The following is a 24,102-nucleotide window of genomic DNA, read 5'->3' as shown; positions in this document are numbered from 1 at the left end:
TCATCACTTCACAGAGGGTCTTAATTGTGTTGGCTGAGAGGGTCTACACTGGTACTCTGAACAAGCTACATTAAAAATCTATAAATGGGGGAACAGCTAACCCAGAGACTGGAGGTCCTGGGTTCAAATCCTGACCTCAGATACTTCCTGGCTGTGTAACCCTGGGCAAGTCTCTTAAGCCCCATTGCCTAGCCCATGCCACTTTTCTGCCTTAGAACACAATATAGATTCTAAGGTGGAAGGTAAGAGTTGGTTTAATGAACTAATACTAACAGAAGGTAAGTGTTTTTTAAGAATCTCTTAAGTACAAAAATAGATGTCTGATACTACTGTAGTTAGTGTTGTTGGATAGGGGACCCGAGTTTAAATCCCACCTTGGGCATCTCCTACCTGTATGACCCTGGGTCTTCCACTGTAAAATGGGGATAATGGTCCTTGGAACTACCTCATTGAGGTTTTCCCTACCTCGAAGTACTTTTATTATTTTTATTATTTTTTAAACCCTTACCTTCCACCTTAGAATCGATATCATGTATTGGTTCCAAGAAAGAAGAGTGGTAAGGGCAAGGCAATGAAGGTTAAGTGACTTGCCCAGGGTCACACAGCCGGGAAGTGTCCGAGGTCAGATGTGAACCCAGGACCTCCTGTCTCTAGGCCTGGCTCTCCATCCATTGAGCTACCCAGCTGCCCCCAAAGTTTACTTTGTTTTTTAAACTGAACACACTCTATGTCAGTGGGAGCTGCTACAGTTGGGACTACTTTCTTTTTCTAAAAACCTTCACTAGCTGAGGCCTCTACTGGGTCTGAGGTCCCTCCAGGTGAAGTGATTTGTCAGGGGTCCCAGGGCTGATCACAAGTGACAGGTGGAAATCCAAACCCAGGTCTTCCTGACTCTAGCCCCAGCCCTCCCTCCCTTCTCATATAGACTAAAAGCAGGATCGCAGAATCTGAGAGCTGGAAGGAAACCTTAGAGGCCATCTGCCCATATCTACCCAACACCAAAGGGATCCCATCATACAAGATCCTTCGAATGCAGATGTTAATGCAAACACTGGGCTTTCAGCCAAAGGACCTGGGTTCAAATGGTGGATTTACAACCTTTGTGATCTTGGGCAAGGCAGAGGGGCTCTGTGCCTCAGTTTCTTAATCTGTAATGAGGGGACTGGAGTTCTGAGTCTACAAAAAAATTCATCTCCCCCACTAAAAGTGACCACATAGCTAAAGTACTGAGGGACTAGTCAATGACCAAGAACCTTTAATTTACAAAACTAATAAAAATTACACTAAAAAAATCACTTAATAGGGGAATCCTTAAAGAGCAAGCATTTGAAATAGAATTGAATCTGCAAGATCTGATTTAGACGCTTTGGTGCAATAGCCCACAGGGAATGGGTGCCTGGATCCCAAGTTGTGCCTCTCCATGAAATCCATACAGGGAAACCCAGTAAGGATTCACCAAGGCAGGCAGGGAAACCCACAGCTCGTTGGCAGAATGGGCATGAACCCCGTGGCTGCTCAAGAAAGAAATGAAGAGAGTCTTTCATTAATTAATATATTTTCTGCATTATAGTTAACATAGGTACTTCTTTCGTCACCCTTATTTTTCGTTAGGTACTGCTATTTTTGTTATATTCAGACAAGAGTACATTTCGACAGTTCTTTGCAATAAATATCATAAAATAATAGAGCTTCACGTAATAAATATTCTTTACAATAAAAAAGTTGAACAGACTTTTGTCTTAAAAATAGTCAGAATTCCACTTTGTGATTTATACATACAATATACAAGGCAGGCAGTGCCACAAGGCAGCTGTGGCTAAGGCAAGGCTGGCCTGGGGCAGGTCGGGATGGGTGTGCTCCACTGCAGGGCTCCGAGGGAGTGTGGAGGCCAGGGAGAGAGGCAGGGAGCCCGGCACATTTTCCATGACTCCAGAGGGGGCCCAGAAGACAACTCAGATATACAAATACCACCCAGGTGAGCGATGGATCCAAGTGACCTCGATGACAGCAGAAACTGAGAGAGGGAGCAGGGAATGGGAGGGAAGAGACCTAAAAGGTGGGGGGCCGTGAGCAAGGGACAGAGAAAATCAGGAATTCTGGGAGGAAGTGAAGGACGCGCTTGGCAATCCACTGGGGGGGCGGGGGAGGAGGAAGGGAAACTTTATGCACCAAGAAGACTAGTCTCCACCTTCCGGGAGGATTCCAAGCCCAGGACAAAAGCTCCAAGGGGAACGCCATTCATTCATTCCCTAGCTTACTCCAGAAATGCAATGCATCATTCTTTGAGCACTCCACCACGCGGAAGTAGACGCACAGACCAAACAAACACCAACACCCAAGGGGGGGCTTGGGTCACTCGATGACGGAGACGCAAAGGAGGAGAGGAGGATCAGCCCCCCCACCCCCACCCCAGCCCCTTGTTCAAGGCGGGCTCCATCCCCAGTTGCTGAAGGTCATCCCCGGGAGGAGAGGGAGGAAATCCAGGAGCCAGATCCAGCAGCAGAGGGAAGGGAAGAGGAGGGGTGGAAGGTGGGAGCCCGCAGCTATCGAGTCCGCCCCTCCCCCCATCAGGAGGGCTTGCCCTGCCCCCGGGAGGGGCCGCTCTCCAGCTTCCGATAGACAGTGTTGGAGTTCTTGCAGCGGCAGCCTGGCCGGGTGGCGCGGTCGTAGCAGCCGCGGCCGAGCTTGAGGCAGCCGTGGGCGGGGGGGTAACACAGTAAGCAGGGCAAGCAAAGCGCCAGGGTGCCCATGCACAGGTAGCGGGAGCAGCAGTGGGCCTGCGAGCAGGAGCAGGGGTGGTCCGCGCACGAGTCGCCCTCGTCGTCGTTGGAGCAGTGGTAGAAGAGCCCCTTGACGAGGCACATGCAGGTGCCGTACTCCACCATGCTCTCGGCAGAGCATAGGCACTGGCGGTCGCAGGCCAGGCAGGAGGGCAGCGCCCGGGGTGCTGTGCACTCGCCGCACTTGCACTTGCCGCAGCGCTCACAGATGAATTTGTGCTGGGCCGCCGCCACATCTGGCTCCCCCTTGGCTGGGCCTTTCAGGTCGTCCGTGCCGCCGCCGCCCCCGGCGGAGGAAGCGCGCTTTGGCTGTGCCCGGATGGCCCGGTCCGCCGGCCGGGAGGGCGGGGATCGGCCCAGCAGGCCCTGCTCCGAAGACACGCTGCTGTTGCTGCCCGAGCTGGCGGCGCTGCCGGTGCTGGTGGACCTACTGAGCACTGGGGCCCTGGAGTGGCCTGGGGGGCGCTGTTCCGAGGCGGCGGGGGCGGGGGCGCTGTTACTCATGCTCAGGGGGATGATCTCGTGAGTCCTTTCGGGCTTTTCGGGCCTGGGCGCCAGACGAGGGCCGGGCTTCTTGAGCGCCGCCGAAGGCCCTTCGGTGTACTCATTGTTGCCTCGAATGGCCTTGATCTGGTCCAGGGACAGGATGGTGGCGCTGCTTGGGCTCTCCCTGTCCGGGCAGGGCTGCTGGATCACCACGAATGACCCGCCGCCACTTCCGCGGGGATTTGGAAGATCCATGGGGAGGGAGCTGGACTTCTGGCATTCACTGGAAACCTGGCATGCATCTGAAATCCTAAAAGGAGATCAAGGGTGAAAAAGAAAAAACCCGTAAATGACAGGAAGCATTTCAGGGGGGAAAGATCCTGACAAGTCGCCAGTTGTCTGAACCACCTGGCAATGTTCTCCTGCAGCAGGGCTTCTGGCCTCCGGCCAGTTTCAGGAGAGTCTGGGCACAACATCACAGGGGAGGCGAGCAGGCAGGAGCCCCTACGCCATCAAAAAAGAGACTTCTGTTCCACATTGCAAGGAGAAGGGAAGCAAGCCCAACGTGCCCCTTCATGGGCTGGATAAGCTGGGGGCCCTGCCATTTTAAGCCCTTAAGGTTTGAAACTTCACTGAGACTTTGGGGACAGCCTGTACACTGACTGACCCCTCCTTGGCAGCTGTCTGTGTCCAGAAGAAGATTAGTGCATTTATACATTGAGGTTCTTTGTTTACTTTTATATAGAAGCACTAGAGTCATGATGTCAAGAAATTATACATGAAACAGACTTCCATGGCTTTGCCAAGGTGGGCATCTCCCTTCCCTGGTGGAGCCCACACCTTTCCTTTCCCGGCCACTGCCCCCAGGGTCCCTGGACTACTTAAAATGAATGCATTTCACTCTGGAGCCCCTGAAAAGGTCCTCAGCTGAAAAGACATGCCTCAAAAACCAGAGGCCATTTTGCTGCGGAACTCCTCCTCATTATGAAATTAAGGAGCTAGATGCAAAGCATGGCACCGCGTCCTCTCAAAATAATTCAATGCGCAATTCTGTGAAAGTCAGCTGGGTTCCCTTGAGTCTTTCTTGGGAAAGGGCCATTTAAAAAGCCCAAGTACAAGTCATTGGGATGGGATGCTTTGTGGAATAAAAACCAAATGTTTCATTTCTTTCTGTTTCTAAACATGGAAAAATAATAAGGGACAGTCACCTTTGGCTTGCAGTCTCCAAGGCTGCCCACTCAGAGCCACAAAAGGAAGAAGCAAACAAGCACCCAGCCTCCCCCGGGAAACAACTCAACATTCACTCTTCGATCACAGGCCAAAAAAAAAAAAATCTCATTTATAATTTGCTTGGCACACAAGTCACCAGAATGCACTCGACTTCCTTTTTCAGATCAGTGTGAAACCCTTTGGAAAGAAGTTCATCATCCCCAAGGAGACCACTAACCTTAGACCAATTCTAGGAGGGGGAAGAAGGGGCCAGGAGGGGCCAGGGGCGGAGCGGAGAAGAAAGGCACTATGGGCAGGGAGCCAGGGTCACCAGAGAGAGGAATGGAGCTCAGGAGACGCTCCAAGTAAAGGCGTAACAGGAAGTGGACTTGAGTTATTACTAAATGTCCATTAAGAGTAAATGTCATATTAACTCACTGGGGCTCCCTGCCACTCGTCCCCCTAGTTCTAAATTCACGTCCGTCCCCCCCTGCCCCCTTTAAATTAACTTCTTAAAACACGGAGAACAGAGCCATAACCCGCTCTGCCGTCCCTGAGGGGCATTTAAGACTATTTCAAGGCACTCTTACTCTGTGCGCTCTTCCAGAAGGCTTTGCAGAGAGAAATGAGACACAATATGAAGTCCACGAAATGAGAAAGAAAACAAGGGGACGGGAATTGGCGGGAGAGGGGGGTGGGGGGGCGGGATCTCACTGCTTTATCCAAGGACCACAAGTCACCTGAGATCCCATTCTGAAAAGGCAGCTGTAACAGCTAATGGAGAGGAGGCAGAAGTCTAGGCTCCCCAAAAAGGACCCAGGGAATGAAGCTGAGGGGTGGACAGTTTTCAAGCAACGAGTGAGGGAGTTTTCTTAAAGACTTCCTAGGAGGAAAGAGGAAGAACAATCTTTGGACAATGCCAGCACACGGGGTGGGGGGAGGACCCTCCCAACCATGCCAGCAGTACCAGCCCCACTAGAGGCGATCAAGGCAGTTCGTGAGAATTTCTCTGGGCAAATAGTCAAAGGCCTGGGTGAGCGAGCACACCAACACGAGACACCCACAGGTTCAGAGACTCAAAAGGCCGACTTGACCTGAATGCAGGCATCAGCTGGGGGGAGCCGGGCTACGAAGTGTCCCAGCAGCACCCAGAGGGAACCGGGGAAGGGAGCCCGGAACCATCTGACCTCCGGGCCGGGACAAACCGGAGAAATGAAGGGAGGCAAAAAGCTGCAAGACTTATGAATGAAAATCAAGTTCCCTCTCTCGCAAAGGAGAAGAGGCATTGCCTCGGGAAGGCTGGCGTCCCAACTTTTAAAGCGGCCGCACCTTCCTCCTCCCTTCCCTTCCCTTCCCGCTTCTTCGAGTACAGCCCTTGCAAATGCAGGGGGGGGGGGAAGGGGGCCCGGGGGGGGGGGGTTGGGGGGTTTCCAACCTACAGCTTTGGTGCTGATCTTAGGTGCGCTGTGCAGAGGTAGGCTGCTCTGGGCTCGCTCTACATATGCAGAAATGCATGCGCGCACACGCACACACCTAGGCCCCGGGCACCCACGCGGGCAGCCACACACTATTTTCACCTCTCTCCTCTTTCTCAGATCCGAAATGGAATCTCCTCTCGAAGGAGGGCTCCTTCCTAAGGATCTCCAGCTGAGTAATCAGCCAGGCTGGGGACAAACGACCCAACCCCACTCCCCACTCCCCACCCCGCCCCCCAGCCTAGCAGTCACCTCCAACCCCCAGCAGGCAAAGCCAAACGGAACTGAACCATCCCCTTCAAAATTTAAGGCGAGAATGGGATGAGAGCTCTGGCCAGGGCCATAGTGCAGCCATCCCATTTCCTTCAGAGAGACCAACAGACTGACCCCAGAGCCAGTCCCAACTCCTCTGGCAGGGGTTGGTGGGCAAGGGGCAGCTTTTGAGATCCCAGGCAGCCAAGAGGGACTTTAGGGATGATCCGTCCCAAGCCACCCATTTGGGGGAGAAAGAAATTAGTCCTCTCACATTCGGACAGAGCTGCCTCCCTGGGGGGGGGGGGGGGGGTACGCCTGCATTCTTCTACCCATTCCTTCCCTCTAGCCCCGCAATGGAAGGACTGGGAACCCAAGGTTGAAAGTCAAGGTGAGGTGGCTCGCCATCTGCGCAGGTACCAAGGCCAGCCCCATAGACTCGGCCTCGAGGCTGGGGGTGGGCTGCACCTGCCGGGGGTGCACCCCGCCATTTCCTGAACGAGCAGCTTTCTCGGTACACGTGTGAGCCCTCCTCTCCAGAGTCCCAAAGGGAGCTCAGGTGCGCCTTCTCCCCCACCGAGCGCAGAAAGCAGAGTGGCCCAAGACGGAACCCCTGAAAGCTCACCTACCGAATTCGGAGCGGTCACCAGGGGCGAAGGGGTCCAACCGCGACCCAGGTAGCATCCACTGAGTGCCGGGGGGCCAGCGCGGAGCCTTAAACTGCGTAGCCAGGGCTGGCGGTCGGCATCCCCTCTAAGGCCAAGCGAGGCGAGCCGAGGCTTAGCGAGCCCGAGGACGCCCCCTCCCTCTCCTTTCCGCCGCCGCCTCCTCCTTCTCTTCCTCCTCCTCCTCCTGCGGCGGTGGCGGCGGCAGCTGGAAGGAGCCTTTCCCCTGGCCCCCTCTTGGCTGCAGGAGACAATCCTTGCTAGCAGTTCTCCGCGGGAGCCCAGCTCTCTGGCTCAGCTGTTGAACAGGGACAGCACCTTCCGAGGGGCTTCTATCCAGGGAGAGGGCCGCAGGCAGGGTGCTTCCCCGAGGTCTTCCAAGGGTCTCCCGAAGAAAGGGAAAGGATAGGAAGGGCCCCGGAGCCAAATCCGCGGCTGCCCAGGCAGCTGGGGCGCAAGGGCTGTTCAGCCTCCCAACCTCCGCTCAGCCGATGCTGAGAATACCAAACTAGGGCGGGGTGCAGCCAGGCTCCAGCCCTGGATGCAAAGAGTGGATCTCAAAGCGGCGTTCACAGCCAGGCCTCGAGATGCCAAAAGAGCCGAAGGCGGCAGACCAGTCCGAAGGGGCCCGGGAAGGCTGTACCCAAAGAGGCCCTTTTGGGAAAGTTCTCCCGAGACTCGGTGAATTAGGTTTAGGAAGGGTTATCTCCCCTCCCCCTCCTTTTTCCCCCTTTGGACGGAGGGACGGGATTCTGAAGAGCTCCCCGACGTCTCGGTGACCTCTAGTGTGCAGTAACCTGGCCGGGATGCTGCTGTCAGTCTCGACCAGCTCACTCGCTCGGCTCCGCTCAGGCCCACGGGGCAGCCAGCGCGATTGGAATTCCAGGGACAGGTCCTGCTAGGCTGCAGGGGAAAGAGAGGTGAAAGGGCACCCGTTAAGTCAAGGGGGGGCTGTTTCTCCGGGCTGGCGGCGCAGGCCACCGGCCGGGGCTCCCTCTGCCCCCAGCCCGGCAGCCAGCCAGCCATGTGCCTGCTGTTGCTCTCCGGGTGATTGACAGCAGCCCCGTAGGCATGCATGTCAGCCAGCTCCCTCACCCGGGAGCCAGCGCGCCCTGAGCGGGGCCCCAGCCCGCCCGCCCGCTCCGGCAGCCAGCTCTATAGAGGGAGGCCCCGGGAGCAGCGAGGGCTGAAGAGGGACGTCCCGCGGGGCTGCAGAGGGACGTCCCAGGGGGCCGCAGAGGGAACTCCCGGCGGCAGCCAGAGCTGCAGAGGGAAGTCCAGGGAACAGAGGGAGACCCGGGGGCAGCTAGGGCTGCAGAGGGATGTCCCGCGGGTACTTCTCCAGCACCCCCCTCCCGGGATTGGGGGAAAGGGGTTCGCGCCCTGGAGTCCTTGCCCAGAGCCACAGCAGACCTGGAGCCCCCAGCACCTCGGGGGGCCGGCCCAAGGTGGAAGTCCGAGCGAGCTGCTTGCACGCGGGGGCTGCCTGGGGAGCGGTAGCCGAAAGGCAGTGCTGCCTCCTCCGCCAAGGCCAACCCAGCTCACCCCGGCAGCAGAGCGGGAAGCAGAGCGATCGAACTGCTCCCAACTAATGCCAAGATGAGAAGGGGCTTCCCAGACACGCACCTTTGCCGGTTGGCCACTGCGGGAGCCGGGCTGTTGCTGCGGCGCGCGCCCTGCCTGCCCGCCCGGCCGCCTCGGAGAAGCCTGCCCCGCACGCCCCGAAGCCGAATTTCAGCGCTCAGCCTCCACCTCCACCTCCGTACCGAGGCCCGCCTCCAATGATATCATGTGTCCATCACGGGGGCTGCTCGAAAACCTGGAACAGGATTTCCTCTGACAGGCGTTTCCTCCGCGGTGTTTACAGAAGTGGACTGGGTGTAGGCATGCACTTGCACGTTCGGGCTCCCGAGGCAGCCAGCCAGCCTGCCCTACTTGGAGCCCTGGCCTGAGCTCCAGCCCAAGGGGGTCCGGGGAGCCTGGCAGGAGGGGGTCGGGGGAGGAGAAAGGAGAGGGAGACAGAGGCAGAGACAGACGGAGAGAGGGAGAAGAGAGGGAGAAAAAGAGAGTGAAGGCGGGAAGGAGGGGAAAAAGAGAGACAGACAGACACAGACAGAAACAGAAAGGGAGAAGAGAAGAAAGAGAGTGAAGGCGGGAAGGAGGCAGACAGACCGAAAGAGAGACAGAGACTGAGAGACAGAGAGAGGGCCAGCTGTCCTAAGCCAATGAAAACTGCTTGGGGAGAACCTGAACGAGTAAAAAGTTGCAGGTCTGAGCTATATAGTCCCAGGGGATGGCGATTGGGCAGAGAAGTGAGCCGCTAATGTTCCCACATACAACACAAGCCCCTCCAGATTACCTTCACACACTCTGTATGAAAACTCATCTTCTATGGACCCCGGTATTTGTATGGCATTCCCCTCCCCATCCCCCATTAGAATGTACACTCCTTGAGGCCAGGGACTTTCCCCCCTTTGGGTCCAAGAATTTAGCACAGTGCTAAGCACACAGTAAGCGTTTAATGATGGCTTGTACACACACACACACGATGTTTCAAAGGGCAGGTGCAGTTATATAATTTCCTAAACTAAAAACAAATCTGTGGAGAAGCGAATTCAAAGGAAAGTCAGGAAAAATGTTGCCTTATCCTTTCCCGCTGGTTTTTACCAGTTTTGTAAGAATAAAGTAATACTAGTCAGATGAAATGTAACCCCAAAGCCTTCTGATAGATAGCCCAGGGCTACTGCACCCAGGAGGGACATGGTCCTGAGTAATCTGATAGGGGTCACTGAAGGACTTAAGATGCCACCCCCCACTTATGAATGACACTGGATTTTAATGCTCTGGTAACTTTAGACTTTCAAACTGTTCATTAGCCAAATCAAACAGATTCTAGCCCCTGTAAGGCATACACTGCCCATCTAAGATTAAGGTCATAGTGTCAGTGCTTCAGCACTTAAACAAAAAATAAAAAGTAACAACTTAAAACTAAAAAAAAAAAAGAATGTTTGATAAAAAGCAGGACACCCCACACATGCCTTTTAAAGAGTCAAGAAAGCTTAGAATCAAGCAAAAACAAGGACAAAAAACCAATTATTATATTTATTATTAAAATTATTCTTTAAATCTAAAGTCAGAACTGGAAAATTTTAATTCAGAGCAATATTTTGTGGTTTCTCCCCTCAATCTTTTCTATAAATCTGGTCTCATTCATTATGGACAAGTGAAACTGATGAGACTGAGAGTGACTTTCTGGATTTCTCCAAGGTCCTACTCTGAGAAGATTTCAGATTGCCCAGGGTAGGACCAAAATACTCTCTCTGCAAAATAGCCCAGAGTGAGCATAAAGCCAGTCTGAACCAAGAATATTTACAATGGCCAGTTCTACTGTAGAATTTATATTTTGGAAATCTAGAAATAATACCCTTAGGGGGGGCTTCCTGATGTTCAAGCATTCTCCTGTTTCCAGGAAACAGTTTTCCTTTTCTGTTTACCAAAAGTATTTGAGTTTTTCTTGCCCTTTTGGTTGAGCTGAAATGAGTCACTAGTTGAACAAGAACAAGCTTAGCCCATCTCCCGAATCTCATTTTGTTCTCAGGTGATGCCTACTCAGTGTCCATTACAGCCATGGAGAGCTGTGATCACTTCACCACTGCTGCAGGAACCAGGAGAGGGAGCACTAAACATTTCTTTTTTAAAATCTGTTTCTCTGCACAAATTACAGACAATTTGGGAGTGGATGACTTCTTTTAAGAGAGCGTCTATAAATATGTCTATTTATAAATATATATGTGTGTACATATATTTAAAATGTTGCATTTGCAGAAATGGATAGCAGTGAGAATGACTGGATCTGTGGTTTCACTGAGCTATGGAAACTTCAATGAGGAAAGTCCTTCTGTATTAGTGCTAGGCTTAAAAGAGTTAACTAGAGCACCAGTAAAGTTAAAATACTGGCCTAATGTCATCCAGTCACTTGTTCTTGTTACTCCTTTTTTTAAAGAGGACTGTGACATCATGAGTAATGTCCTGTTTGAAGTGAATTAGATTAAGTGAGGCAGAGCTGTACAAAAATTCGACAGCATCTCTCTCTCTCTCTCTCTCTCTCTCTCTCTCTCACACACACACACACACACACACACACAGGATGATTGGTGATGGCCCAGGCTGCAGTGGATGACAATGGCTTTTTCTGCATCTGACACAACCTAAGCACTCCACAGCACCTGCTGCAGCCTATCAGTGAGTGGAAGGACTTAAATGCAGATATTTTGGGCTCTGAGGCCAATACACTATACCAAGCTGCCTCTCAAAGTAAACCAGACCTAGAGCAGCTGGGTAGCACAGAAGACAGAGTGCCAGACCTGAAGTTGGGAGAAGCTAGATTCAAATCTGACCTCAGACTCTTCCTAGCTGGCAACCCTGGGCAAGTCACTTCATTCCAACTGTTTAGACCTTACTGCTCTTCTGTCTTAGTATCAATTCTAAGACAAAGAGAAGGGTTTAAAAAGACAAACAATAAATAAAAAGAAATCAGACATGCCATTCAAGAAGATACTCTGTCACAGAAAACTGGGCATGTCACACTGGGGAGAGTTTATTTGGGTCTTCTTATGTCAAATGCAGAAACAGACCTTTATAGAGGACTTTTTTGTTTGTTTTGTTATTGGTGCCTTTTTGTTGTTCTTTTTTTAAACACTACAATCATTTCCTGGTATACCACACTTCCTTGCCTTATACTGCAATAGACTTTCCTCCTAATGTAACCTGTGGCCCAGCACCCTGACCTCTGGTCTGATTCAGGTCCATAGTGCCAGCCTATGGCTTGAACTTCCCTCAAAAAGCTTATATATGAGTAGTCGCAAGATGTTGACATTCTGCTGAATCTCAACCTTGCCATAGAATTAGACTCTCTCCAGAAGGTAAGCACAGATACACATAGGTACTATTGATCAAATAGTCCTGCCCTGGAAGGATGCTTGGAAGTCATTGAGTCCAATCCCCTTGTTTTATAGATAAAGAAACTAAAGTCCACAGAGGCAAAAAAGGACTCAGCCAAAGTCACACAGATAGTAAGTGAAATTTGAACTCAGGTCCACTTTTGTCATTGTGCCATGCTGGCTTCAACCATCCCACAGAGATATATAGGCATCTAGCCTCACAGAACTGCTTTGAATGACTGAACATTTAATAGAAGGGAAGTACATCTCATTGAGAAACAACCCCAATGCCCACTTGAACCGTGCCATCTAAATGATTCCTATTGATAATGGACCAACAAACTCAGGCCCATTCTTCCCTTCGATTATAACTGTAGTCCTTTGCTACTATTCCTTTCAACTCTGTGGGTCCACAGAGGAGCCAGCTCTGTTCAGGAGCTCCCTTATTTCAACAGAAGGCTGAATGCCCAAATTTTTAAATTCAAGATTGCTAAAAAAAAAACAACTTCTGAGGTAACCATTACCCAAGAAATCATTTAGGGGACTTGGGTGGCCAGGTAGTACAGTGGATAGAATGCTGAAATCAAGACCTAAGATGACTATTAGCTGTGTGACTTTGGGCAATTCATTTAACCCATTTGCCTCAGTTTCTTCATCTGTTAAATGGGAATGATAATAGCTCCTATCTCCTAGGATTGTTGTGAGGATCAATGAATATAATAATTGTATAGCACAGTGCCTGCTACATGTATAAGTGCTATATAAATGTTCGCTATTATTATGACTACCTCTCAGGGTTGTCATGAGGATGAATGAGATAATAATCGTAAAGCACTTAGCACAGCGCCTGCCACATAGTAAGCTCTATATATACATGTTACTTATAAACCACCTTTCTTTTACTAGCAGTCTAGATTACAGGTTCAGAAACTTTCAGGAAGTTCCTTTGGCATTAGATGACTAAAGTTTATATCTTGCCGCTCCCACTTATTACTTTCATGAGTTTCTTAAGCTTTCTTTGCCTCAGTTTTCTTATCTGTAAAATGAAGGGTTTGGGCTTGTTGGCCTTGCAGTTCTAAATCTATGATCTAATATGAGAGATGGAACTTTTGAATTTAGGGTTACAAGAAAAGCAAAACCAAGGAAAAACTCTCCTCACTCAGACCACATGGCCCCCTTGCCTGTGGCTACCATGTGGTTGAAAGCATGGGGTTTCTCCCTCAAGGCAGGAATGGCTCTGGGGGGTTAGGGGTGATAAAACCACCTAGTCTGATCCTCACTCTGCTCAAAAGGCAAATGGCCCAAAGTGATGAATAGATCCATGTCACAAAAGGCAGTGTGGCATATACACTGGTTCAGAACAGAGATTCCCCACCCCCTCACACCCCATTTCTATCTAGGAGCTCACCATTGTTCCAGTTGCCCAGGTTCAAACCTTGATGACTATTTACTCTCACACTCAATCACCAAATCTTGTTATTTCTGCCTCAATATCTTTTCCATCTGCCTCCTTCTCTCCACTCACATTGCTACCACCCTCGTTTAGGCCCTCTCTCCTGGATTGTAGTAAAAGCCCTGTCTCAGTTCTCTCCCGACTCCAGGCTATCCTCCACACAGCTGCCAAGGCAATTTTCCTAAAGGACATTTCGAATCACTCCTGCACTCTACATACTCCAGTGGCACCCTATTGCCCCTTGGACTAAATCATCTATCTGATGCGCATTTCCATTTTTGTGTACTTTATAGTTATTAGTTACACACTATGGACATGTTCTTCATACAGTATGTGCATGATATACAAAAGCAGAAGAAATGTAAACTACGGATATGGAATCCAAAACATTTGGAAGCCACTGGTATAATGGAATCAACACAAGATCCCGAGAAAGGATTGGGATCAAAATCATAGCTCTGCCACTTACTATGTGACAATCACTTCACTTGAGATTTTCTCCTTGAGAGAAACTTAGGAAAATTGGGCATTTTAGTAAATTTCAATTCAATTCAACATGTATGAGCCTATGGTGTTCATGAAACTTAGCCAAATGTAGGAGAAATAGAAATGAGAAGAGAGTAGAGAAGAGAAAAGGAGAGGAGGGGAGAGAAGGAAGGGGACAGAAAATGAAACAATTCCTTCTATGACCCCTGATCATGATAGAATTCAGTGGGGTGAAATACATGCATAATTTCTCCGTATCAGAATGTATAAGTAGTCCTTTACTTAACATTGTTCATTCCTCTTTACCATTTGATATTTCTCTTAACTCCTGTATTTAAACTTCCAAGTTTCTCTGGAGCTCTGGTCCTTTCATCAGAAGCTCTTGGAACTATTTTATTAAAGATCCATTTATTTATGTATTTATTGATTTTGCTATAGGATTATAATAACTTTTACTGGGTAAGTTATTCTTGAGTGTGTAAGCTCATAACTTTTGGCTCTTGGAATATCCAACTTCTCCACTCCTTAATGGTTATGACTGCTAAATCATGTATGATTCTGACTGGCTCCTCAGTACTTGAATTTTTTCCTTCTTGCTGCTTGCAGTACTTTTTTTCTTTGATGTGATAGTTCTGGATTTGGGTCATAATGTTTCTGGAAGTTTAAATTTAGGAACTGATTCTTTCTATTCAAACTTTACCCCTTGGTTCTAAGAGATAAGGGCAATCTAGACTTTTTTATGATGGTTTTCAAGTAGTTAGATATTCTTAAATATTTTCTCTGAATCCCTTTCCCAGGTCAGTAATTTTTGCACTGAGATACCTTACATTTTCTTCTATTTTCCCTTCAGTGTTTTTGGTTTTTGTTTGTTTTTTTACTGTTCGAATATTTCTTTTTGTCTCATGGAGTCATTGGCTTCTATTTGATTCATTCTAATTTTCAAGGAGTGCATTATTTGGGCAAGGTTTTGTACTTCTTGTGCAAAGCTGTTAATTTTCTTTCTAGTTCTTCCTTCTTTTCCAACATTTTTCACATATAAAACATTTTTAAACCTTACTTCATGTGCCCCAGAAATTTCAGTTGAAAATGTGTACGTGCTGTTTTTTGCTTCAAGGATTCGTTTCAAGATGTTTAGGAGTCAATTGATAAATGGGCAAGGGACATGGATAGGCAGTTCTCAGATAAAGAAATCAAAACTATTAACAAGCACATGAAGAAGTGTTCTAAATCTCTTATAATCAGAGAGATGCAAATAAAAACAACTCTGAGGTATCACCTCACACCTAGCAGATCAGCTAACATAACAGCAAAGGAAAGTAATGAATGCTGCAGGGGATGTGGCAAAGTAGGGACATTAATTCATTGCTGGTGGAGTTGTGAACTGATCCAACCATTCTGGAGGGCAATTTGGAACTATGCCCAAAGGGCGATAAAAGATAGTCTGCCCTTTGATCCAGCCATAGCACTGCTGGGTTTGTACCCCAAAGAGATAATGGACAAAAAGACTTGTACAAAAATATTCATAGCTGCGCTCTTTGTGGTGGCCAAAAACTGGAAAACGAGGGGATGCCCATCAATTGGGGAATGGCTGAACAAATTGTGGTATATGTTGGTGATGGAATACTATTGTGCTAAAAGGAATAATAAAGTGGAGGAGTTCCATGGAGACTGGAACAACCTCCAGGAAGTGATGCTGAGTGAGAGGAGCAGAACCAGGAGAACATTGTACACAGAGACGGATACACTGTGGCACAATTGAAAGTAACAGACTTCTCCATTAGTGGCAGTGTAATGTCCCTGAACAATCTGCAGGGATCTAGGAGAAAGAACGCTATCCATAAGCAGAGGACAAACTGTGGGAGTGGAAACACCGAGGAAAAGCAACTGCCTGACTACAGCGGTTGAGGGGACATGACAGAGGAGAGACTCTAAATGAACACTCTAATGCAAATACTATCAACAAAGCAATGGGTTCAAATCAAGAAAACATCTAATGCCCAGTGGACTTACGCGTCGGCTATGGGGGGGGGGGGGGGGGGGAGGAAAAGAAAATGATCTATGTCTTTAACGAATAATGCTTGGAAATGATCAAATAAAATATATTTTTTAAAAAAAAGAAAAAAAAAAGAAAAAAAAAGATGTTTAGGAGTCATTCTCCTCTTCTGGGTTTGTGTCTTAAGCATTCACACTGTCATAATAACTTCCTATGGTGGGACTCTTTTTCATTTGCTTATTTTCCCAGTCCGTTTGCAGAGTTGGCTAGTGGCCTATTAGATAGAGTGCTGGGACTGGAGTCAAGAAAACCTGAGTTCAAATAACCTCAAAGGGCAATTGAAAGTGCTTAGCCCAGTGCCTTATCAATGCCTATTCCATTTCCTACTTCCTAGGACATTAGGTCCAGGCTCTGGATGTTCTGGAGGGAAGGTTTGGGCTGGGACTATCACTGCTTCCTTGAGGGTATTGAGTGCTGTGTTACTCCAGGATATCAGGAGCAGCCCCCGCTGTGGATCTGTAAACTTTCCCTGCTCTCCAAGTGGCTAAACCAGGCCCAAGTCTGATTATTGCCCCACTGCTCCAAGTGTGCAGAATCTCGGCACATTCTAGACCTGGCTTTGGGTCTGAGCAATAGTAGACTGCTACTACACTGAGTCTACTGACAGCCAGTTGGGAAGCTCTTTTGGTCCATAGTGACAGAGGAACAGGCTCCCCTTTGGTCTGGGCTTGCTGCCTTGGTTATTGCTCTTCGGGCATCAGACTAGGATGGACGCTGTTATTGAGATTCAGTTCCCTTCATGGAGTTGAGCCATATGGCTTCTGAACTCGCTGCTTGCTCCTGGTACAGAGCCTGCTGAGGCTCTTTCCCTAGAATGCCACCCCCTCTCATACACATGTCCTCTCATCAGGCCTCCACAGATCTGTGACCTGGGGAGGGGGCCACAAAGCTGCCAGTTGGAACCTGTCCCAGGACCATGTTTGAAGGAGTGTCCACAGACCTCACTGGCTATCTCCCCATGCTGACTTTGCCTGGAAAAATGGTTCACTTTGACTTTTTCTTTGAATTCCCCACCAGGATTCAGTCTGGTACATTTTCTGGATCGGTTTGGGGGAGTTTGGGAAAGCTGAGGGGAGCTTAGTGTGCTGCTACCATCTTGGCTCAATATCTTCACACATTCCCCAAACGTTGCCACATAGTCTTTCATTTTTCACCATGAGGATATCCTTTTATCACCGCAGATATTAAGCATCTCTTTGATAAACAAACCAATTTTCCAAATGTGACCTTGACTAAAAGTCACAGGTTTTCAAAGGGGTTTAAAACCAGGTCAATGAAGCACGTTCATCTCTGTCTCTTCCTGGTTGAAGTTGCAAACTTTTCATGACATTTGGCAAGGCACCAGGTCACACCGCAAGAGTCCTGATGCAATTAGGACTTTTTGCAGCTCAAGAACAAGTCTGCCATTTTGTCCATCAATATAGTCATCAGAGTTTATCATTCCTTCAAGGGGTGCCAAAATATGCTGACTCAATAGAAGTCAAATTCCAAAACATTTTTTGAAGGCTGTGGGTTTTATGGTTTTATAAGCCCACCTAGACTCTTGACATTGATCTTCCAGTAGCTTTATTTTTTTTAACCCTTACCTTCCACCTTAGAATCAATATTATCTATTAGTTCCAAGGCAAGAACAGTAAGGGCTAGGCAATGGCGGTTAAGTGACTTACCCAGGAGCACACAGGTAGGAAGTGTCTGAGGCCAGACTGTAACCCAAGACCTCCTGTCTCTGGGCCTGGCTCTCAATCCACTGAGCCACCCAGCTGCCCCCCCTCCAGTAGCTTTAAATAAGAAAGTGAGCTTCATCAGCAAAAAAATGGCCTTCCCTCCATGACTTCTTGGGTCTATCTTTCTACAGACTGTTCATCTCCAGTTCAGTTAGCCCATCCATCCTTTTTCAAACCAGGCTACCTCCATTTCAGCTGTTATCCTGTACTACTGTCCAACTAGAAATGGTGATTCCTTCCCAGAAACCACCTGGGTTCCAGTTGGTGAACTTTTATCTTATCTCACCAGGAACCAAGTCCACTCCTCCCCCTAGTTTCCGGCCAATAGTTCCAAACCATGCTGCAGTCCCTGCCACTGAGCTCTACACTCAGGGGTATTCTGGGAGATTACTAGGAAGGGCCAAATGTAGAGATATTCTTAATTTGACGCTCCTGTTTTGAAGACTAAGGCCCATTAAGGTTAAATGACTTGTTTAATCATGTAGCTGCTTGGGGGCAGAGACAGAATTAAAACTCCAGCCTTCCACCTCCTAGTCCCATACCTTTTCCACTAGGTCACAGTGAAGCCTCCATTTGGGGCACAAATATGAAATTCTGTACCCAAATTCACAGGGTGCTAGGTGGCACAGTGGGTAGAATCAGGAAGACTCATCCTTCTGAGTTCAAATCTGGCCTCAGATACTTCCGTGCAGTGTGACTCTAGGCAAGTCACTTACCCTCATCCGCTTGTTTCCTCATCTATAACGTGATAGAGAAGGAAATGGCAAACCAAGCCAGTATCTTTGCCAAGAAAATCCCAAACAGGGTCATGACGAGACAGACATGACTGAACAACAACCAGAATTTGCAGTAGAATAGTATGAATTCACCTTGGGCAGCTTCAAATTATTCACAGATTAAAATGGGAAGAGACTGAGCTGAGCCAGTACATTTCCTTCCTTCCTTCCTTTCTTTCTTTCTTTCTTTCTTTCTTTCTTTCTTTCTTTCTTTCTTTCTTTCTTTCTTTCTTTCTTTCTTTCTTTCTTTCTTTCTTTCTTTCTTCCTTCCTTCCTTCCTTCCTTCCTTCCTTTCTTTCTTTCTTTCTTTCTTTCTTCCTTCTTTTCTTTCTTTCTTTCTTTCTTTCTTTCTTTCTTTCTTTCTTTCTTTCTTTCTTTCTTTCTTTCTTTCTTTCTTTCTTTCTTTCTTTCTACCTTTCTTTCTTTGTCTTTAGCCCTTCCTTCTTAGAGTCATTACTAAGTATTGGTTCCAAGGCAGAAGAGCTGGAAGAGGGAGGCAATTAAGCAACATTAAAGGTTAATAATTAAGTGTTGAGTGACAAATGGGGTCACAGCTAGGAAGTGTCTGAGGCCTGATTTGGCCCCAGGACCTCCCATCTCCAGATCTGGCTCTCTATCCACTATGCTACCTACCTGCCCTGAGATAATATTATAAAAAACACAGAAACAAACAAAAACCCCTCACCTCCCACCTTAGAATCAATCCTGTGTATTGGTTCCAAGGCAAAAGAGTGGTAAGGGCTAGGCAATGGGGTGAAGTGACTTGCCCAGGGTCACACTGCTAGGACATGCCTACGGTCAAATTTGAACTCTCATCTCTAGGCTTAGTTCTCAGTCCCCTGAGCTACCTAGCTGCCACTGCAGCATATTTGCTACTTGAATAATTTACAATCATTTATCAAGGGCTAAATGCTGGGAATACAAGTACAAGCCCAGAGGACAGTAACTTTCTTCAAGGACAATATAGAAAAAGGAGCTAAAAAGTTGGAGGAGAAGGGGAGAAGATGGTGGAAAGTGTACAGAGTCACAAGCTTCCAGCTTTCAGCTTCAGCCCTCCTGGAACATTTATCTGATCATGTTCTAAGGCATGTATGCAATATTATCTAATATACTGTTTCTCCTAGTTGCGGTTGTCTTTCCTCACTAATCTGAGGTCACAGAGAGGCAGACTGAGCATTGATGAAAGGGAAAAATCTTCTCCCAGTATGGGGGACCATGGTGGAATGAAGGGCCTCCTGAGGCCAGGGGTTCTTCTAACTCCCCAGAAATTGTCCAAGGCTGGATGAGCGTGCTAGGGCACTGATGCCAGGCATTCTTGCCCATTTGTGGATTAGCCCTTCTGTCCCCTGTAAGTCAGAGATTCTAGATCATTTAGTAATCATTTGCCAAGTACAGACACAGTAACTCCAGGTATCCCTTCCTGGATATGTCACGGGTTGGCATAAGAAATTAAACAGGAATTTGGGGAGAGTTTTGCAGGAGCCACAGACAACATACAGAGGCCTGCAGATGGCACAGAAAAAGCTGGGAAACTCAGAAATGCATAAACCTTATGTATAGTATTGAATAATATCAACATATTTTATCTTTTGATACTATAATTGTACATAATTTTTAAAAATTAAAATAAGCAAAAGGTTTATGTTTGTGAAAAGAACAGGAAAGCCACACATTTTCCACCCGTTTTCCTGACAGCTAGGGTGCCATGCCCCTTGCCTTTGTGATGTGGAAGGGATAGCTGTACAATAATCTGGGGTGTACTGGCTGTTCAGAGAAAACCTGTTCCTCTGGGGGTTAGGTTCCTTTTCTTCTCTGTTGTCCACGTGCCACCCAGCTCTCACTAGTAACTCCAAGAAGCTGTAGCGTGTGCAGTGGCCACGTCCCTCTAAATTCTCTTGGTAGATGAGCTAACCAGGTTGAGGGTAAGAGAAGGGCCACAAACCCATCAGTCAGCTGGGAAGATGTGTACCCCAGACGTGTGAAGGAGTAGATAAGAACAATCTGTCCCAATGGCCATGAAGGCAGTTGAAGCAGGTACTGTGGAGTTCTTGCTCCCCTTGATGCTTGGCATCCTTGAAGATGCCACGGCCATCTACTGCATCCGGCTCATCTCCAGTCATCCTGGCTTTTGTCTAACCCCTGGACTTGGCTGATTCTGGAAGAGAGAATGAGGCTGAAGACTTCGTGCCACTCTGCCTCATCACAATCCAATTTATTCATGAGTCAAAAGACATCGCCAGTGAGGTCATTCTGCCCCTCCTTGAGTCTGAAGGACAACTGTTGCCGCCATTATATGCAGAGAACTGTGCTAGGCATTAGGAAAGATGCAGAGTTTCAAGAAGACACCATCCCTCCCCTCTGAGAGTTCAGGGACTAGTGAGAAAAGAGGATACCAGCTCGAGGTAGTCCACCAACTCAGATAAGCCTGACATATAATACTGCCCAAGTACCTCAGAACCTTATCAAATAAGGTACGCTGGGACGTGTGAAGCTCAAAGGACCCCAGAAATGACCCAACCCAACGCTCTTACCTTACAAACCAGGAACCAGAGACTTCTTTTCATTAAAATGCCCAGGCTCACTCTGTTTCCTCTGCCCAGCCTGGTTATCTTCCACGTGATAGAGCGAAATAGAATGACCACGTGGATCAAGTGTCACTGTTCCGTGAAAAGAAACAGTCCCTTCCACTTACCTAGACAGATACAAGAAGGGGGTTTTCTTGGGGTTTCAGACTCCTGTCCCTTAGGTGAAACATCCACTCCTTGATTCATTCATCTATCAACCATCTAAGTGCCTCCTCACCTCCTCCCTGTGCTAGGCACTGGGGAAGAGGGAAAGGGGCTCAAAAGATAGGTAAAGAAGACATGTACAATCCCTTAAACACTTGAAGCTAATGGAGGAGATGAAACTTTAAGGCATTATCCTCCATACTGGAAACCTCCAAATACCGTTTGTTCTCAGATTGTAGGGTTTAGAGAGCTGAAAGGGACCTAGAATTCCCAAGCTAGCCAAGCGCCTTCGTTTTATGAACTGTTACAGTAATATTGGTCTTGTATGGGGTTTAGATACTGATAGCTAATTGATGCTGATCAGGTGGTAGATACAGGCTAAAGCTGTTTGGGTAACCTAGCTGAAGGCGGTGGATGAACTGGCTGGACACAGCTTAATCCACCGCTTATTTATTTATAACTATGAGGAGAGGCAGCGATGGGATAAAAGAGGTAGGAATAAAGCAGGAAATACCTTACCCTAATACTACTATTTCTAACTAAACTGTGTAAACCTCAAAATTCCTTAGACTTATAAATGTTGGAAATTTCACCATTGGGATATTTCATACTTGGAAAATTTCTTACTGATAGTCTATTGGAATGTGAATCCCATTGGCATGGGAGGTTCCTTCTCTTCCCTTCTTAAGATTACTTTAGGACAGAAACCTTTTGCTGAACAATGGAAAGGACTTTGACCTATGCTTAAGCATAGAACAGGAAGTTCTTTGAGTCATGATTGATTTTAGAATTGATACAATGGAGATACTTGGAATCAATCTCCACCCTATTTAGTCCTAACAGGATTGAGTAAGGGCTGCAGCCTAGATCAAAATTTAATTATTCCAATCTCTACCCTACTCAGGTTAACAGGATTTAGAAAGGGCTGTAGCAAAGGAGCAAAGATTTAATCATTTGAAAATATGACCTTCAACAGACATGTGCAAAGCCTCTGGGCAGTCCTGGGTTAAGCTAGAGCCTCCATTGGCACAGGGAAATTGATGGACAGTGATTGGTAGATGTGAGAACTGAGGGGAGGCAACTTGGATGGTTTCCTTAAAAATCAGGGGGGTCTGAAGACTCGGTGGTGGTGGGGGGGGGGGGGTTTGAGGAGTTGGCCGGAGTGGTTGCGGTGTCTGCTCTGAGAAGCTTGCTCTGAAGGAAGCTGAAGGTGGGGGCCTCTGAGCCTGTTTCTCCATTTTGGTCACGTGAGTAATAGGGACTGATCTTTTTTCCTTGCCCCAGCTATCTAAGGGCTTGGGCCTTTTGGCCCAGCCTAAACAGAAGGGGTATTTAAGCCCTATTCCCTTCTCTCCCTTTTTCTCTCTCTCTATCTCTAATTCCTTTCTTCCTCCTATTGTAATTAAACTCCATAAAAGATTGACTGCAAACTTGAGTCTTCATTTAGGAATTACATAGCTGAATTCCTTGGCGACCTTAAATTAATATATATCAGTCTTTTAAAGTGATTCCCTTGTCACAACTGCCCCTTAACGGTTGTCTTCTTTGTCTACTACACTTTCATACACTGACTAACTCGAGATTAAATTTTATCTTATTAGCCTATTCTAAAATTATGGACTTCAATTCATATGAACTCCTTAAAATATCTATGGAAATCCACAAGTTGCCTCAGCTAATTGTAAGATGTGTCTGACTCTCCCCAGCAGGGAACTGATGCTGTTCCAGTGAGAGGAAACAGAGCCCCCTCCTGGTAGCTTTTCTCTCTCTCTAAGAGAAAGCTCTCAATTCCAAACAACTTTCTTCAGCTTCACAGATGTTCAGTCAACTTCTCAAAGTTAATTCTCACAAAAATTATTCACCGTTAGCCTCAGAGAAAAATCTCCAGCAACCTGCTCAAGAGAGGGAGTTCAAGAGACAGGCCAAGAGTTCTGCCTTCCCAACATGCAAATCTTCTTAAAGTGCCCATAGTGATTTCCCCCCTGGCCTTGTCTTAAAGGGGATCGGGCAAAAATCCTTTCTCTGGTATTGATCTCTGCTTCTAATTAGACCAGATAGCTAATTTATAACTAATTAAAATCAACAAAAAGAAAAAAGCTAAGGTACCAAGACAGGGAAGCAATACGTCTAAGCAAAAAGAATAGAAATTGAATCAAGATATGGACTCCATATCCAGTGTTAGCATTCATGATTAATTATAAGCCTCCTTTAGGTTATATGCAAGCCAGATATGGACTGTATTAGGGCCAGTGAGAAGTATAATATTGGAGAGACCCTTCCAGCTAAGTGGTTATGAATAGAAATGGACAAAAGACTCATTCATTTATCTATTTTATGGTTTTATTTTCTCTGCCAAGGAGAAAGAACTCTGAAGTAGAAAAGACAAGGGGAAATGGTTAAACAGAAATTTAGATAAGTCAAGTCATATTTGTCATATTATACAGGGACATCAGTAAGCTGGGTAGCTGCTAGAGAAGGGCAACTAGAATGGTAAAGGGTCACAAGAGAGGAGACAAATTTGGACACACTTACCTTTCAGAAGAGGCTTAGGAGGAGACATGATGGTAAAGTACAACTTCAAATACTTAAAGCCCACTAGTACATCCAATTCTGAGTCTGACCTTAAATATTTGAAGCAAAAAAATTAATTAATTAATTAAAATAAAATAAAATATTGAAGCAAAAAAAAACTGGAAAATGGGGGGTTGTCCCTCAACTGAGGAATGGCTGAACTAATTGTAGTATCTGTTGGTGATGGAATACTATTGTGCTAAAAGGAATAATAAAGTAGAGGAATTCCATGGGAACTGGAACAACCTCCAGGAATTGATGCAAAGTGAAAGGAGCAAAACCAGAAGAACCTTATACACAAAGATTGACACATGTGGCACATCGAATGTATTGGACTTCTCTACCAGTAGCAATGCAATGATCCAGGACAATTCTGCGGGACTTATGAGAAAGAACACTATCCACATCCAGAGAAAGAACTTTGGGAGTAGAAACCCAGAAGAAAAACATATGATTGATCACATGGTTCGATAGGAGTGTGATTGGGGATGTAGACTCTAAAT

At 47.2% G+C, this 24,102-nt stretch overlaps 1 protein-coding gene across 2 annotated transcripts; it reads right to left on the bottom strand.

The window, feature by feature from the left end:
* Positions 1-1,538: 1,538 nt before the first annotated feature.
* Positions 1,539-9,171, bottom strand: SPRY1 (sprouty RTK signaling antagonist 1). Of its 2 annotated transcripts, none has more exons than XM_056803512.1 (3): positions 8,494-9,171; positions 6,828-7,770; positions 1,539-3,576 (listed from the first exon to the last, which is right to left on the bottom strand). In XM_056803512.1, the coding sequence occupies exons 2-3, from the start codon at positions 6,884-6,886 to the stop codon at positions 2,568-2,570; spliced, it is 1,068 nt and encodes a 355-aa protein (XP_056659490.1). In that variant the 5' UTR covers positions 6,887-7,770; positions 8,494-9,171; the 3' UTR covers positions 1,539-2,567. The 2 variants fall into 2 exon arrangements, with proteins under 2 accessions (XP_056659490.1, XP_007495583.1); XM_007495521.3 differs by having other exon boundaries at positions 6,832-7,770; positions 8,494-9,162.
* Between the last annotated feature and the right edge of the window lie 14,931 nt (positions 9,172-24,102).

Source organism: Monodelphis domestica, chromosome 6 (genome assembly GCF_027887165.1).
Source record: "Monodelphis domestica isolate mMonDom1 chromosome 6, mMonDom1.pri, whole genome shotgun sequence".
Taxonomy (NCBI): Eukaryota; Metazoa; Chordata; class Mammalia; order Didelphimorphia; family Didelphidae; genus Monodelphis; species Monodelphis domestica.
Note: the sequence above shows the minus strand (reverse complement) of the source record. Positions and strands in the feature narration are given on the sequence as shown.